Here is a 17,212-nt window from a genome sequence, read left to right on the forward strand (position 1 = left end):
TGCTGGTGCTTCCATGCTGCTCGTGTTCTGCTGATATTTGCATAGGTGGGTTAGACCTTTTGTGTCACTTCTGTTGATTCTGGATGCATCCTGTTCTCAGATTAAAAAGAACAGATTCAAAACAAACAAACATACAAAACTTTCACAGCTATCTGCTGGAGGTTCTCACTTAACCTAGGAGGAAGCGTCAGCTGTTTATAATCCTGCATACCAACACTTCCTCACTTTAACGTTAGAGAAGACAGTATTGTCTGGATTTACTCTATTTGGTGCTGTACTTAATTTTCCATTATATTTCTTGCTTGCAGGACACCTTCCCTAACCTGTTTAAAGTCCTGTGACTGAAAGAAGCTTTCCTTCAGGTAGTGTTCTCAACCTTGAGCAGATGAAGTGTCATAAACAAAGACAAGGAAGTGTAAAGGAACCGCATCCCATAAACTGCACAAAATCGCTGTCTGTAGCCTTGTTACAGATGCTTTTTGTGGTGTGTGTTCCATACGATGAGATTTGTATGCAATTTTGTCTGCCACTAAGAAAGAGTTAACATATAGGTAAAACAAACAAAAAAAGGTAGTTTGAGCCTTATTTTGCAATTTTGGAACTTCTAATTCCATAGCTGTAAACGTTGGTTCTGTTTGCTTTCCAATCTCTTAATTGCATGACATCGTTTTTGTGTTAAAGTCTCCAGGACGTGCGGCAGGACCTGAGCTTGTGTTACCCCTTAGCTAAAAGCTGTCATCATCGACATCAGTTAAAACACAGCTAGAAAAAGCGTAGTAGCCAGCTGCTACTTTCCAACTTCAGTTACGGGTAGAATGGCCCACGTGCATTAAGCAGGGTGCTGTGGTGGTGGACAGTGCATATCGTGCATGAGATGAGCACAAAAGCACCGCGACTCTCCTAGAACCGTGCCTGTCCATTTCCAGACTCTGTACGCTGCCGTTTAAACATCATGTGTAGACATTATTATTATTCTGTGCTCAGTTCCATGAAATTCTCTGAATGTTTACATCTTTGAAAAGCACGACTAAGAGCATGCATAGGTGAAGTTCAGCCGTTTGGGACCTCAGTTTTGTTGATCTTTTTAGATGGCTCTTAGAAGCGCAGTAGGAGGGGGCTCATCTCTTTTATTCCACTGCAAATTGATTGTTTGCCAAAAGAAAAAGGAATGCTTTATGGCATAACACCTGCTGCTGCCTTCTTTTGCATCACGACCGTTGCTGTCTCTTTGTATTTCAATGACCAGAATAGTGGGGGAGAGCTGAGTGCAAAGATCCTGAGATTTTAAGGAATCGTCTCTAAAATCCATCCATAGATGAACAGAAGGAGTGTATACTGGGACTGAGCATCAGACCAGCTGTAGCACATGAGCAGTAATATCTCAAGCCTACTTAAGACAGTTCAGATCATCAGCAGAAAGTATAGGCAATTTTGGTTGCCTTGCAGTTATTTGTTGTTTTCTTCTGTCACTTTTCTTTCTGTATGAAAGGCAGACCCAAACAACACAGAAGAATTATTTATTCTCCACAACTCAGGCTGGTAGCAAAAAGGGCTACACAGAGGGGGTCTTTGAATAACACAGAGGAATGGAACTGGTTGAAATGAGAAATGTCCTCTGTCAACAGTTAGCACTGTTGTGCTAACTAATGCAACAATTAAATGACTTGGAAATTTCCAATCAAAAGGTTGCCAGCACTTTATATGTAGATAAAAATGAAGCGTGCTATTCCTTGTATTGCATTATTTATAATAGATTATAAAATATTGAAGCAACACTACCTGAGGTGATGAAAAATCAAAACATGTAATTTCAGGATAGATTGTTACGAATGCATTTGGAATTACACAAATGTTTTACATGATATTGACTAAAACAGCATATTTTCAGAAGAAAAATGTATTTTGACAAAACTATGTTATGAAACTGGAAACGCTGTGAACTAATATTTTCCTACTTCGTGCTGTTAGTAGTCAGAGGAGTTCCAAAGCCTAAATTTCAGTGAAAGGCCACCAAGTCAACTAGAAACAGCTTATTTTGAAGCATGTCTTTGGAACAATGGAATATCTTTTTAGAAATCTGTCGTATTTCACCTGGATTTGCTGTGAAGGAAAACACTGGAAATAGAACCAAAGTAAATACAGTTTTTGTTCCTTTAAATCCCGCGTTATAACTTACTCCATTCTACTTATTCTTGATGCCATACACGTTTGCCTGTTTCGCAATGATGGAATATCGCTGAGAAGATTGTTGTTGCTAGAGATCTGCAAGTTTTAGTTTTCCTTGCTTATGTGTCAAACTGATTTGGAAATGAATTTTCTAGTTTCTTAATGAATGTCACAAAAAGCTGTTTTTTTCCCCAAAGAAAATGTACTTTACTCCCCCTCAGTCTGCAACTGCATACACTGAATTTCTATTTGCCCTAATGAAATTTCAAATGAAACAGCTTCACAGTTTTGATATACATATTCAAGAGAATTAAATTCCTTTGAGACTGAGATATTTTTTTTCTGAAGCTTTTGTGCTCTGTCATTTGCATGTACCGTATGATGGGAGTGCACATTTTTAATTGGAAAGTCTATTTACAGCCATGGAGTTGACACACGTAAAGAAAGCTTATATTTCAAAACAACACGCCGAGACATCAGGAGGCGCAGACTTAATCTAACGTTTGTATATATGGGGTTGCTCTTAAAACCCGCCTGCAGCTTTAGCTCTTGTGTGGCAGTGCCATAAATCCTGGATCTTTATTTTACAGTCAGAGTAGCAGTGTCACGGCAAGAGATGCGTGCAGGTGGTGGCCCACCTTCTCCCTTGGGACCCTCCTGTCCTTTCTGCCTTGGCCAGGGCTCTCTGCACAGGACCTGATTTCAGGCATGCCCGCCTCACCTTCGTCCTGCAGTGATGCCATTCTTTGGGAATTTGCTGTCCCCTGCACCATTTTTCTTGGAAATGCACTGACGACGCACAAACTCTTTTCAGAAGCAGATCAATCAAAATCACTGTCTTTAATAATTCCCTTAAAAGATGGTGTGCTCAAAATATTTGACAAGATTCATGGTCCAGACACTAATACAGAAGTACAGCTAAGCAAACTTGCTATTCAATGCATTTTGGGATGCTAAATGGCATCAGGGTGTCCGCAGAGCTGTGCAGAGCCCCTGTAGAGATGTGTGAGTGGGGAAGTTTTCTTTTAGATCCTAATGCAACACCAACCTTGGAGCTGTTTACACTGTGCAAGTATTTTGTAGCATTTTAACATTACATAAACAGCAACACCTGCGTAAGAAAATGCTGCTTTTTTCCTCTAATCTTGCTAAATCTGCTGAACTTCTTCAGCCTTTTGGTTAGGACGAAATCTTTTCACCGAGGCATACTTCTGATTGTCATGCCGGGTTTCGTGAGTAGGAGATACGTTGAACAAACCTCATCATCATTTTACTCTGCCTGGAATTAATATAAAAGCAAGAAACCACAATATTATTATTTTTTGTGGAACTTAAAGGGCTGTCAGTTCTTATAGTGTTACTCTGTGCTCAAAGTACAATTTGATACAGTTCAGTTTCTGTTGTTGCATTTTTTTTGTTATTTTTTCAGTATTTCAATTTACAAAGCTATGAAGGATTTTATTATATCTTTCCTAAGATTCTGTATTCATTTTTTTTTTTCAGAATCCATTTCCACATATTTATTTCCCTTGAGAAGATTTTAAAACTCTCCAGCAGCCACCTTGTACCATGATGAAATATATCGTTATAGTCAAGGGAACACAGAACTTTAAAAATTCCACTAAATTACTTTTCTTTTTCATAATACTTTTGCCATTTTGCACCCTTTCTGAGCATCTTGTGTCAGAGAGCATTCAGGCAGAGTGTCAAAACGCTGCTTTTATACAAATTCAGTTTTAATATTTGGCGTTGGGAGGTTTTCATTCAGGCACAGTGCTTAACCCATGCGGACTGCAGGCAGAGTTTAATGAGAGCCTACCAACTACTTGCAAAGAAACCGAAAGCCTGCCCACAGGACTCCCCTTCTCGCCAAGGTACGGCTTCAGTGCTGCCTGGCTGCAGCCTGTCTTTCTGAAGCAGATCCTCTCCTGCCAGAAGGGAGAAGGCAGAACTTTCTGGCTTCCTTGAAACTCTCAGCAAGCGCGTTTCGCTTACCAGAAGGGTACTCCAGGTGATGTGAAATTAGGCTTTATAGAAAAACCTGCACACAGAGAAATAGTTCATGAATAGCCTGTGTGCTCTGCGGTGCCTTTTAAGCAAGGAGAGAATCTGAGAATCTGCACGCTAATAGTTCAGTGGCATTTCAAAAGGAAAAGGAGCCATAGCCTGGATTGTTAGCTCTTGGCTGTGCCTGGTGTGCCGGCACGCACTCGTACGCGCACAAAGAACCAGTGACTTTGTAATTGCTCACAACTCTTGTCAGTGCTGTCACCAACCATGCCCGGCTTCCTGCACCCCTTCTCTATGAGCAGTATTCCTGAGCTGATGCCAGTAACTGTGCAAAAGGTTTGTCAGCTCTTCTAAGGAGGTAAAAGCCTTCTTAAATTTATCTGTATAAAGCCTGTAGTTCCAGATCAACAGTATTTCTGCTCGAAATGCGGTTTTAGCAATGGATTAACTCTCTCTGAAGTAGATAATGTTCTGTACACAGCCGTCTGAAGGCTGAGGGAATTTGTGTGGAATACGCTTGAACTAGGTTGGGATGTATATTTTGGCACTGAGAAATTCACGAAGACCATGTGTGCCAGACCTGCTGATGCTTCAAAGCTCCGGCGTCGAGCAGGACAATAATGCTATTAAAAATATGTATTTTCTGTAATCCTTAAATCCCTTCTTAACTTAAATGAGGAGCTCCAAGTGAGGTAGCTATTCTTGGCAGCGTCTTCTTAATGCTGAGTGGTGTAATACTTTCTAAAATGAAGGATAAATGAAATGCCTGAACAGAGTAAGTAACTGAGAAATGCTGATCCAGGAAAACATGCAGACTTCACTATGTATTTCAAATGACTTTCATCAGTTCCGATGTACCTAGCAGCAGAAGAGGCATTACCTTTGTACTTTACTCCCCAATATTGTGTCATATTGTAGGAGCGTGTCATCTCTACAGTACCATTATTGACTCTACTGGAAAGGAAGCCCCATCTAGGTTTAAGCAACGTTGCAGTTGGTGATGGTCAGAAAAGGTTCCTTTGCCTGACAATTAATGCTCTGACAAATGCAAAACAGAGTGGCTGGGGAAGAAGGAAGGCTGTTATCATTGCTCTGCAGGAAGAACTGAGACACAGAGGTGGCTGCAGTAGGAGAGCTACGTATGTGGTTTGACTAGCCACTGGATAATTTCTTCCTTACCTGGTGTTTTATGTGTCTCCTTGCATTTACCATTCCTTTTCCTTTGATCAGCTGGTCTTGCAACTGGGTTCTTATCTGAGATGTTGTGCTGAAGGAAAAGGCCAGTTCCTGAGTAACAGTCGCAAATTAAATTGGCAGGGAACCTGGAGTTCTTGCCACAGAAATGTAAATGAGAAGTGCCTGTGTGAGCAGAAGATAAGGAACGTCCATGTCTTCTGTGCGAGTCCACAGCAAATATTTCTCTGGCACTCCCATTGCTTGTGTACAGCTCATTACTGTGCTAAAGATACTGTTATTATACGGTTGTGGCAGTGGTACATAAATGATAATCTTATCAAAGGATTCCTCGTGTAATTCATTTCAAAGGGAAGGGTTACACCCTCAGCAGCATCACTGAATACCAACGTTACCAAAATGCTGAAACGCAGGAATTGGGAGGTGACGATACCCAGCACGTGTGCTTGCTTCCTGTTACGTGAAATTCAGATTTCCTTGTCTGTTTTTACTTAAGCTTTCCATAAGTGAGGATGTGAACGGTGGATTTAGGACTGGATCACGTTTTCTCTCTCTTGTTACGAACAAGAGGATTTCAGGTTTTCAGTTGTTTGCATTTCTCATCCATTTGAGAGCTTAAAGCTTATTTTGATGGTGAATGAAGTTCTGGGCTGCTGAATTCTAAACATGTTGTTGACTGGACTTGAATGGTGATTAGAGGTGCTTATTAACAAAACATCTATTAGTTCCAGTGAAGGCACATCCTTTCAACTATTTGTAAATGGTATATTAGTTCAAAGAATTTAATGTATTAACAGAAGAAAAAACACATGGGCTCAGGCAGGTAAAGGCAGTTGCTGCAGAAATAGGGGAAAATCCTAATACTAGTGCAAACAGGTTCCTACAGTTTCAACAAATTATTAAGAATTTGCTGACAAGATACTCTGTGTTGGATTTGGCAAAATGCTAGTGCTGATTTTTAGCTAAATTTACAAATACAGCAGGCAAACGTGCTCCCAGCAATCATATAGCCCTTCAGCTTTTCACAAGCATATCCATAAAACATAACCCTAATTCAAGCTGGATTCAGTCCTGCAAGGTACTGGGCACTCTGATCAGTGACCTTCAGTGCATGCTTAGCATAAGATCTGAAGTTAAGTGTACATTTATGAATCTTTGTTTTATACTCAGACAGGAAGAATCTGAATGAATTCTTTACCAAATGGATTTAGAAAATGTAGGGGAAACATATAATTTGTAATGTATACTTAGAGGTTTTTTTTATTTTCTTTCTTTTTTTTTTTTCTTTAAAATGTGTATGTGCTTCTCCATGCATGAGTGGCCCACTGAGCCAACCAGAGATTAATCTTTTATTCACAGAAAGTTTCTTATGAATTTTTGGTGCTGGTAGAAGCAACACCATATATATATAAGCAGCAGTAACATGGGCAAAGTGCTCATGCTGGCTTAAATGTAATCTCCTGACAGAGACGTGAGAAGACTATCGATGAGCCCTAGTTCAAGACACCATACAAGGTCAAGTCCGGGGGGAAAAACTCAGTCTGTCTTGTGCCTTTTCAGCTAAGGATGTTTGTTTGTGGGGGTTGGAAACAAATGTGGGAGGAATTTTGATACAGTTTTTAATTGAACATTTTTAAGTTTTTAAGTTATCACTGTTAGAACTGACGTGGATCTCAATCCTGGGCTGGCAAACCAGTGCTAGAGGGGACTTTCAGTTTTTGGGGGAAACATTTCAATCTTGTGTCACCAGAATAAAAATGCCAGTATACTGACCCTTTTAATGCAATGTATCAATTTTCACAATTGTTTGACTGGGGGGAATTTTTTCATCCAAGACATGGTTTCTAGTCAGAGGAAGAGGTCTGTCAGAAGTGACAAAAGACTTTGAATCTGGGTGGAGGGACAAATGTTTTGAGTCGTCTAGAACACGGATTCCACCAGGGTGTTTTGCAGCCCCAAGGAGTGCTCCTACATGCAGGAACAGTCAGCTTCAGGGTTAATTTCTCAGTCTTTTCCTCTTTGCTTTGTAGAAAGAGTAAAATACTTCCCTGCTGTCCGAGTGAGAAGACTGGCTTCACAACTTGGAGAGAGAGTCCTTGAAATGGAGCAGTGATTTGAAAACACATCAGTGCTTTCATCACCTGACTGTAGAGGCAGTTCTTCCCTCGGTTCAGTGAGAACATACGTGAGGTAGAACGGATCAGAGAAGAGAGTGGCTGAAAGTTACTCTTTTTTTTGGCAAAGTTCACGCTTTTAGTGAGCAGCTAGATTCAGGATGGACATGGGAATCTGCATCTTGCATTTCAGAAGTGGGGTCTTAAATGTTGGTCCCAGAGCATGCTCAACTATAATGCCTTTCAGCTTTTGCAAGATAAAGATGTGAATAAGGTTTTCCTTCTTAGACCAGTGTGCATGACAATCAAAATCCAAATATATTTTGCAAAACAAGGTCCTTATTCCTAACAGTACTTAAATTTCAATTTTAAAAGTAATTAAGTAATTTCAATTTTAAAAGTAATTATTCCTTAGTATGCTGTCAGAGCATCCTCAGCTGTAAAAGATGTAATTCTCAAACTGGTGCTCTGCCAGACTTGGTTTTGTTCTGCCTGCTGGGTTCTGTGGGCATCAGTGCAACAAGCTGGGAGATCTTTGGCTGAAGTGGGCTGTTCATTTTACCAAAGTGAGACAGAAGGGTGGTACTTGGGGCAATCCCTAGCTTCCCTGGATTCACCTGACTTGAATTCCTAGTTGATTCTCTAAAGTACTTTTCCATCCAGTTTGAGCTATCGGTATGGCACAACATAGGCTGAGTATCTGACATCTCATATTTAATCTCCTGAAGAACTTCTGTTTATGACGTCTGAGGTCAATTTGAGGCATGACAAGCTGTTAAGGATAATAATAGGTACGTTTTTAAAGAGCATTGCACATACTGTTTTGGAAAAGGAGCTCAGTGTCTGTATCTCCACTAGCAATTGGGAAACAGACCACACTGAAGTGATTTGAGAGAGGTTGCTCAGCAGTGGGGCTCACATTCGTGAGTTCCAACTGAGTGCTTTATCCACATTGCTATATTTTATCCCACTTTATTTTATGAGGCTGTGAAAAACTTTTCTTTCTTTGCACAACTTCCAAATGTCTTTTATGTGTCTAGAAAATCAGACTAAAATAGGTTCTTATATATGAAGTGGCTAATTGTGTTATATATGACTAGACAAAATGGCAGGAAATATTCTCAGGGAAGAGCAAGAGGTTGTTTTTTAGAAATGTGTGAATATTATAAGCTTAAATGAATGGTCCTAACTGTAGTGACTGCAAAAGAAATGTGCAAAATCCTAAAACTTATACTGCTTTAGGATTGTTTTATAAAAATCCTTGATGGTTTGCGAGGTTGACTTTTTATAAAACATCACTTTCAGCAAACAACACTTCTCCCAAGGTGAAAGCAGCTGAGACACCACATATCAAACGTTAACTTTTCCCTGCCAAAACTACTTACCAGTTTGAAACAGTGGTTATTTTTTGCCAAGTGACTAATATTCATACGGAAATAGTTTGACAGTAACACTGAATATGAAAGAATCCCTCTGTGAAAGCATTACCCAGCAAATGCTCCAGTTATCTTCATTGAATTTATCGTGGTTAGTCTTTTCTGAAACAGGTATGTTAGCACTGTAATTGTGCAGTTTTGGGTTGGTCTTGGCTCAGGTGTTGGAACTGCAGCTAGAGGACTGCTCTGATTAATGCTGACTGTTCCTGTGGGGCCTCTGCCAGCAAGGGATTGCCACGGCACAGCCTTGCTCGGCATCCCTGTCATCGCTGCTGGTTGTTACTCTGTCTCAGGGCTGTGGTAGGATGGTTCTGCGTCTTAATCCTCAGAACAGAATTGCAAAAGTAGTATTTCTTCATTGCCATTTGACTAAGTGTTCATAAAATCAATCCTTTCCCATGTGCTCATTTCATGCTTCCGAATGCAAGCTGTATTTAGTCCATAAACAAACCCTGATTGCATTGAAAAGCAAGTTCAGTTTTTTAGCTACTACCTGAATGTAACAGAAACAAACACAAAACAAACAAACAAAAAACAACACAAAAGTTAGTGTGCTGAACTGTTCAGTACAGCCTCTGACCTCAGTAAATTTACTCTAGATTTAGGTCCTCACTAAATTATATGTTGGGATGAGCCAAAAATTTCCTCAAAACTAAAATTTTCAGTCTTGGTCAAAATTGTGACGTTATTTCAAATGTTGTAAAATGAGCTGTGTAGACTGAACGTGAACTGAAGCGTGAAGCCTTCAACCATTTGCCATGCGGGGCATGGAGCAACTTGCAACTTCTGTGCAAAATGTCACAAGAAGTCCCCTTCCAGTTTACTTGTGCTGATTTGTGCACTCTGTCGCTTACACCGGGGCATTCTCTTGGGCAATAGTCAACTGGCGCTCTTCAAACCTTTACGTGCCAAGGTGAAAAAAGCAAGTTAAATCTTTAGAGTAATTTCCTGTTTCTGATGAGGATGGTTGGATAGGGTTGGCTGCATTAAGAAACCAGAATTTTTGAAGGGATTTCATATGGTAATACTGTTCAAAAAGATTTTGCTCTTTCCTTGCTGGATCCTTGTGGTTACTAAGAGCTTTTCATACATGAAATGAGAGGAATTTTCTTAGTCAAAAGAGCTACTTTTTGAAAAAACCTATAGATGGGACAAAATGAGATTTATAGCTATGAGAATAATGACAGCTTTCCATGCCTAATAGAGTTTCTCTGTTAGAGATTATAAAAGTAATATGTTATCTGGAAAAAGCTGTATTATCTGTCAGAAATGCTAGTAATGTAGTCTGATAAAGGAGCTTAAAACGGTTCACCCAACCATTTTCATATAAATGTTAATATTACAGCTAAGGATAAAAATTCATAGGAAACAAAACTTGGTTCTTCTTTTGTGAACCTTAAATCCACTTTTTGTGACTGCATAGATAGAAATTTCTCAATTCATAACAACCAGAGTTCATATGTTGAAAGTTTCTGGTGTGGCATTTTCTTGATGGACCGTTTTCAGTCTACTTGCTAATGCCTTCGGCACAAGCCCAGGAATTCAACAAGTCACATTGATTGAGCTAATTGAGAATCGTTCAAACCCAACAGAAAGTATGCAATTTAACATTTTGCAAATGCTAATTGATGACAAGTTGTTGTTACCCATCACTGTTGATACAGGTGTTCTTTCTTCCTATCTATTGAGTGAAGTAAAGAAGAAATTGCTGTTAAGCTTTCCGTAAGCAGTTTCTCAGCAGGACAGGCTGCTTAGCGTAAATGCTGGTAGTGCAGTGCTTTATGCTTGTTGTATGCCAGGTTCTTGTTACACCAAACTGTTTTCTTTCTCTTGTTTGAATTGCACCTTGAAATAGACCTTATGGCCTGTCCTCTGGTAGGTGTAATATAGCTTCTAGGTTAGTTTAGACTGCAGAACAGTTTGCAATACAGTGCAACATAAACAAGGTTCTTGATAGTGAATAATTTTGGGACATGTTAATTAATAAGATTCTCAGACATGATTCTCTCAGTAGCTTGTCTTTCCTGTTGATATCCAACACAGCCTTTTCACAGTGAACACACTATTAAAATTTTTGGTTGAAAGAAGAGGACAAGTGGACGGAATTCAAATACTTTTCCCTATAGTGTCTCACACACCATTTAGTTAGTTAATGTTTTGGAAGCTGCATGTATCTCTTAGTTTTTCTTCTCTTGCATCAAAGACTTGATCTGACTATCTAGCATCGTACTATTGTAGAAGTGGAAGGGTCCTTTTTTTACTGCAGACTTCCAACTACCTTGTGCCTGCGATGAAAAACAAGCAGGTAGCTGGACACACGGGCAGCCAGGTGGAGCAGCATGAATCCCATGCTGGTACTGCTTTCACAGGATTTACCATCACATTACCTGACTACATTAAACCTTTGATTGAATAAAATCTCTACTCAGGTAATGATTACAGAATTAAATTTGACTTCCAATAGCAAGTTTGTAGTCTACTTATGTAAAGTTTGTGCTAGGAGTTACATAGTAATAAACTACGTGCACATTTTAGCCATGCCCTTCTTTGACAGATGTGCATACTGTTCACCAGTGCTCCGAGGTGGCTGGTCCAGTCTTCAGGTGCAGTGCTAAAGAAGGCAACTCTCAATGAGCCCAGCAGTGCTTATTAATGCTACACAGCTTTGGATTGCAGACTGCAGCAGGACAGATCACTGACACTTAAAAACGTCCCTTAGATGTTTGATTCATCTAAGTATAAACTCCAAAGGAAATACCGTGTGCCTTATTCAAAGAAATTGATTACAAAGGAAAGTGTATCTTCAAGGTAGATATGCTAAGACTTTGTACATCAGTGCTTTTCCCTTCCATATAATAAGCTCTGTTCTAAATTAAATCCAAAAGACCAAATATTATTACTGTTATGTAAACCCAATGCTTTCTTCATAATGGGAAAGTTTCCTCAAGTAGATTGCAACATTCTGGAAGTCTGACTCCTTATTAACTCTTCCAAAGAAGAAAACTGCCTACAAAAATGCTTGTCTTCTGAACTTTTTTTTTTTTAATTTGGTCATTCCATTAGAGCACAGATGTTCAGTGGGTGGAAAGTGATGATGTGTCCACACAGAACAAGGAATGGTGCTGAAGGTCCTTGCCAGTGGTTTAAACAGTGGACACAAGCCAGTAGAGGATTTATGTAACTTCATCTCCTTTGTACTTAATATTAATTCCTTTCTTTGTGGTGTACATAACTATTTTTGTATGTATTTCAACATTTTAATACCGGTGTACGTTTTTAAGTGCTTTTAACAGCAGAGAGGATTACTTCCTGAATTAGCTTATTTGACTAACACTTTATAGAAGTCAGATAGTGAGGTCTATCACTCAGCATGAAATGTTGTAATTCTTAGAAAAGCAAACCACTCATTCATCTGTTTAACAACCAAGCATTTATCTAGTCCTGCTTTTCAGGAACACCCAAAATTCCTCAACCTCATCAATGTTTGGACTAGGCAAAGAATGCAAGATTGAGCCTGGGGCTGGTAAACTTTCCCTTTTAATATCCTTACTTCCATGTTTGTAGATTTATAAAAGTTCAGCCAAATTCTACTCTCTGTGATGCTCATTCAAATCCAGGTTAACTCCAAGAGTCTTGTTCAGGATTTACACTAGTTTCCCTGAGGGAATAAATTATTCCGATAATATTACAATCATAATAGAAAACAAACCAAAAACAAAAGCCACTAAATAAAATGTTAAGACTTAATATCATTGAATTCGTGGATTCAAAAGAATTCATTGCATAGAGATATACTCCCTTTGAGACCTCAGATTCTTGGGCCAAGTGTTCATGTTAGCTTTTAGGATTTTTGTTTAATATACAGTTAGTTTGCTGGTCCATTCTTGAAAATGTGAGGCTTCCCGTTATACATAACCTAGAGTTTAGCAGGCTATAATTTTGCAGATGCTACATTTTAATCTGCATGCTTTTTTTCCTGCCAGTTCTTTCCTTCTTGCCTATGTGGTCTGACTTGATTCCAGAATTAAAATCAGGATTGTATTATTTTCAGAGATTACATATCTTTTTTTTTCTTTTTTTCTTTTTTTTTTTTTTTCCCCCAGCGTTGGCCAGGATACTATTGCTTTCCCGTGTGTTATGTGAGACTGCAATAATATCATCCACCACCCTAAAATATTGTGTCATTTGGAGTCCTGTTATATAAGTGGTGAACCATTCCTGTATTGCACCTTGGAACTTATTATAGAAAATCAAACCTCCGTGGATATGGAAGAAACCCCACCTTTTAAAAAATACATATACAAGATGTTTTTGTATTTTCCTGAAGTACTAGAATCTGAAATTTATAAAATATCTTAAAATATGTATTTTAATATCTCAGATCATCTGGCATTTGAGTTTTTCTAACTAATATGTGAGTTCTGTACTGTATTCTATCAACAACAGTAGTCTTTATTAAGAAAGCTTCAGTTTAATTTTTCTTCAAAGGAACCCTTTTTTTGGAGGACCTTATTCTTTTATGGTCATTTTTCCCACCAAACATTTATGCAATAAGTATTCTTGCTTTGATGGTAACTGATGCAGGAAATCGTGATGTAGCCTTGAGGTTCAAACACTGTCTCTTCTTCCAGGACTGTGTTATAAAACACAGCCAGAACTTTTAAATTATTTCTTTTTGGTCATCTGTATTCCTTGAGAAAATTCATAACTTGCAAGGTTCAGCAGTTTGGTAGGCTACAGAAATGCGAAATATACCTGCATTTATGTATTCATTTATTGCTAGTGGAAATGTGCATGGATGTGCTTCAATTATTTAGAATTTAGACAAATATTTTGGCTTCTGTTTTTGCAGTAACCGGAAATTCTACCCGCAATAACTACTCATAGTTGCTCATAGCTCTTCCCTTAAGTATTAGTTGTTGGATTTTTTTTTTTTTTTTTACTTTTATTTTTGTTTTGTTTCATTTTTCCTTGTGAAATTCATTGTTGTGCAAAAAAGCAGGGTTGACTTGCCTGCAGAAAAGAATTTACCTAACACTTAAATGCGTCACAGATGGGTCTACAGTGATGAGTGCGGGAAGAATCATGTCTAGGGATATGAAAGCAGCTGAATGCTTGTTAGCTGAAAATAGCAACTCTGTGCTTTGAGAACACAGATTCATTTCAGTTGGTCTTCTCCAGAAACATTCCTTGAAGAAGTGTGTTTCAGACAAGAGCTACACTAGATTTGTAAAAAGCAACATGTGAAAGGTTCATTGAGTAACTTTTATCTGTTCAGCCGAAGTATTTACACTTACCTGTAAGTGCTTAATCTTACTTGACCTGAATTGAATATATTTTTGAAGTTTTTATGCCAAGATGTCAGTTAAGATAGAGCAACAGCAGTTTTTAATAGCCACAGAACATGGAGCTAGTGTAACTCATCCAGTGATTTGTAGTGGTTCTGTTTTTCTAGAAAAGATATCCTTCTTGAGAATTTGTGGATGACCTTCTCACAGCCATTTCAACGTGAATTATCCTTTAGTCTTATGAAGTGCAATATATAATGGTATTTTATTTTATATAAAATTAAATCACACATTCAAAGCTTCCGTGATTTTTTTTTTTTTTACTTTTTACTGTGATATATGAAGATCACTTGATGTGCTCCTCAGTAATTGAGACAACCTTTCTGAGAAATATGTTGCCAGAATAAGGCAGACAGAATAAATACTGTTGATGATCAAGGCAGAACTGTAGATTAGGGACTTTTTAATGTTCAAGTTAAGAGAATTAGATTGTACTACATGGAAGCAGTAGTACAGTAGAGCAGTGCCAGTTTCAGCTTATACTAGCTCCCATGTTTTCCAATACCTCACATTAATTAAAATCTAGCAAAGTAGTAGCTGCATACATTATGTTTACTCAGACTTTATGCAGCATTGAAAAAGTCAAAGAATATTAATGGCTTTAGATTTAGAACTCATTAACCACCATCGTATTGACCAGATAAACTCATTAACCACCACCATATTGACCAGCTAAATAGAGTTTAAATTCACTCCTCTGTGTCAGTGCTTCTCTTTTGTCATGGAAAATGAGAAATAGATTTGTTGGGTCAGCTAGAAATGTTTGGGAATGCAGGCAGTAGGATTGGGTAAGGCAATGTAGATGCCTGCTCACTGAAGCAAATCTGGTCAAACGATAGATATTGTCTTTTTTTTTTTATAAGGTAAATTTGTATTTTGAGTCAAAATACTTGTTTAAAGTTATATTTACAGATGAAGATGGTTTTTAATGTAATTTGGCAAGAGTGTGTGTTATTAAAACCAGAATTCTGAAAAAAGCTCCTTCAGGGATGAGTTTTGCTCTTTCTCAGAACAATATGATTTATAATTTGTTGCCTGAAACATGACCCAATGTAGTGTGAAATTTTACTTCATCAATGACAGTGGACCACTGAATAATTTTGAAGAGAAATTTTGCAGTATCACAGCATTGGCTGTTTCCAAATAAAACTTGGCAGCTTCTGGTGAATTTTCTTTGAGATCTGATGAACAGAAGGCTTAAAGTACAATCCATGAAGTACATATGTAGTGAGAAAGCTATTTTGTCACAGACACTTTTGAGTAAAATCCTTGGAACAACACCAGTTCCAAGTCAGCCTCTCTGGTTTTGTGTTAACTTATGTCACTTAAACCTTTCGGTTCAGTATCATTCACTCATAAAAGTAAAAATGTGTGCATATTGGACTAAATAACAGACTCTGAATTATAAATCAATATGATTCACGTGTTACCTCTTCTGACCTGGAGATTTTTATTTTTATACCTGGTGAAAAATACTGTTTAAAAAAAAGTTAGTTTGAAAGAAAAGAAAAAGTAAACAATCTGAAAACCTCTTTTCTACCTTTTTCCATGTGTCCTAACCAGTTGCTATAATTAAAAAAAAGAAAAAAGAAAAAGGAAATGTTGCATCCTGGAATATTTTCAGGTCATTAATACTTACCTGGAAGTCCTGTAATCAGAATCACAAACAAGGTTATTTGCAGCTGTGCGTAGAAAGGACAATCTTATATAAACTTAGAACTGAAATATTCTTCTATATTCATTTTTTTCTATTATAGTGAGTTATCTGCATGTTTTAAAATCAATTTACCGAGTAGTGCTTTGCTACGCAGAGATTATTACAAGTAATCCCACTGAAAGAAAACATGAACTGACAGAACACATTTGAGAGATATTGTCTATGTATGTCCTTACCCTTTTACATTCCTCTCTTTATTTTCCTTAGATCATAGATGAAGAAGAAACGCAATTCATGAGTAATTGTCCTGTTGCAGTTACTGAGAGCACACCTAGAAGGAGGACACGCATTCAAGTGTTTTGGACGGCTCCTCCTACTGGCACAGGCTGTGTAATTCTAAAGTGAGTATTTTTATGCATATTAAACTTATCATTAAAGTCAAATTCAATTGATAGTAAATCTGTGATTTATTAGATTACGAACTGAGTTCTTAGATACTTTCTTCTCCCTTAGTGCATTTGAGCAAAGATAGTTCTACTTGCACGGTTAAATGTTAATGACTTAGAGCCCAAGTGTTCAAAAGTTACTTGATGCTTTCAGTTACTCTTGAGTTGGTAACCCTAATGGAACTTGGTAGGCTCTCAGTCTACTGAAAATTGTATTTCTATTAATTGCACCTGAAAACCTAAAGATTCTGAATCTTTAAGATCAAAACTGCATCCTTCTCATTGAGATGCATATAAAAAAAATCATGGTCTGGGTTGAGATGAACAATAGTTCTGTAGTCAGGAGTTCCTAAATGGACCTTTATCAGTAAGAACAGATTTGTTTATAGGTGAGTACTTTCATTATTTAGAGCAGGTGTCCTTTTACTGTTGATTTCCTATTATCTCTTTAGTTTGCTGCATGTGTACTCATGCTTTTCAAGCAGTAGACAAAGGCAGTATTATGTAGGTGCACTGTGCTGGGCCACTCTTTTGTCTGTAGAAATCTTAGGTCACTTCTTACTACTAAGAGTATTGGAGAAAAGTGCCAGAGAAACATGATCTCATCTCTTTAGATTTTGCTTGTCATATTTAATAGGATAGATTGGTCAAATATCTGTAGACAATTGGGATTTCTTTTCTTGCTTTGAACTTCTGTCTGGGATAAGCCTTTGCAATTGCTAAGATGTGCCCTGCAGTAAACCAAAAAATTTCAGTCTTATCAGTACTGGGAATATCTTCAGAGACGCAAAACAGCCCTAGGCTTTTTAGGGGATGCTATCATGGTGATTGTGCTGCAGTT

The 17,212-nt window shown here is 38.0% G+C and overlaps 1 protein-coding gene across 3 annotated transcripts in view; it reads left to right on the top strand.

Moving 5' to 3' along the window:
- The window catches only part of SPON1 (spondin 1), a 309,754-nt gene that overhangs the window by 147,365 nt on the left and 145,177 nt on the right, over nt 1-17,212 (top strand). For all 3 annotated transcript variants that reach the window (XM_068685131.1, XM_068685130.1, XM_068685129.1), the window contains one exon: nt 16,193-16,326. In XM_068685131.1, coding sequence (XP_068541232.1) covers nt 16,220-16,326 — 107 coding nt within the window. In that variant the 5' untranslated portion in view covers nt 16,193-16,219. The remainder of the gene's footprint in view (nt 1-16,192; nt 16,327-17,212) is intronic.

The sequence above is a fragment of the Anas acuta genome, chromosome 5 (assembly GCF_963932015.1).
Source record: "Anas acuta chromosome 5, bAnaAcu1.1, whole genome shotgun sequence".
Lineage (NCBI taxonomy): Eukaryota > Metazoa > Chordata > Aves > Anseriformes > Anatidae > Anas > Anas acuta.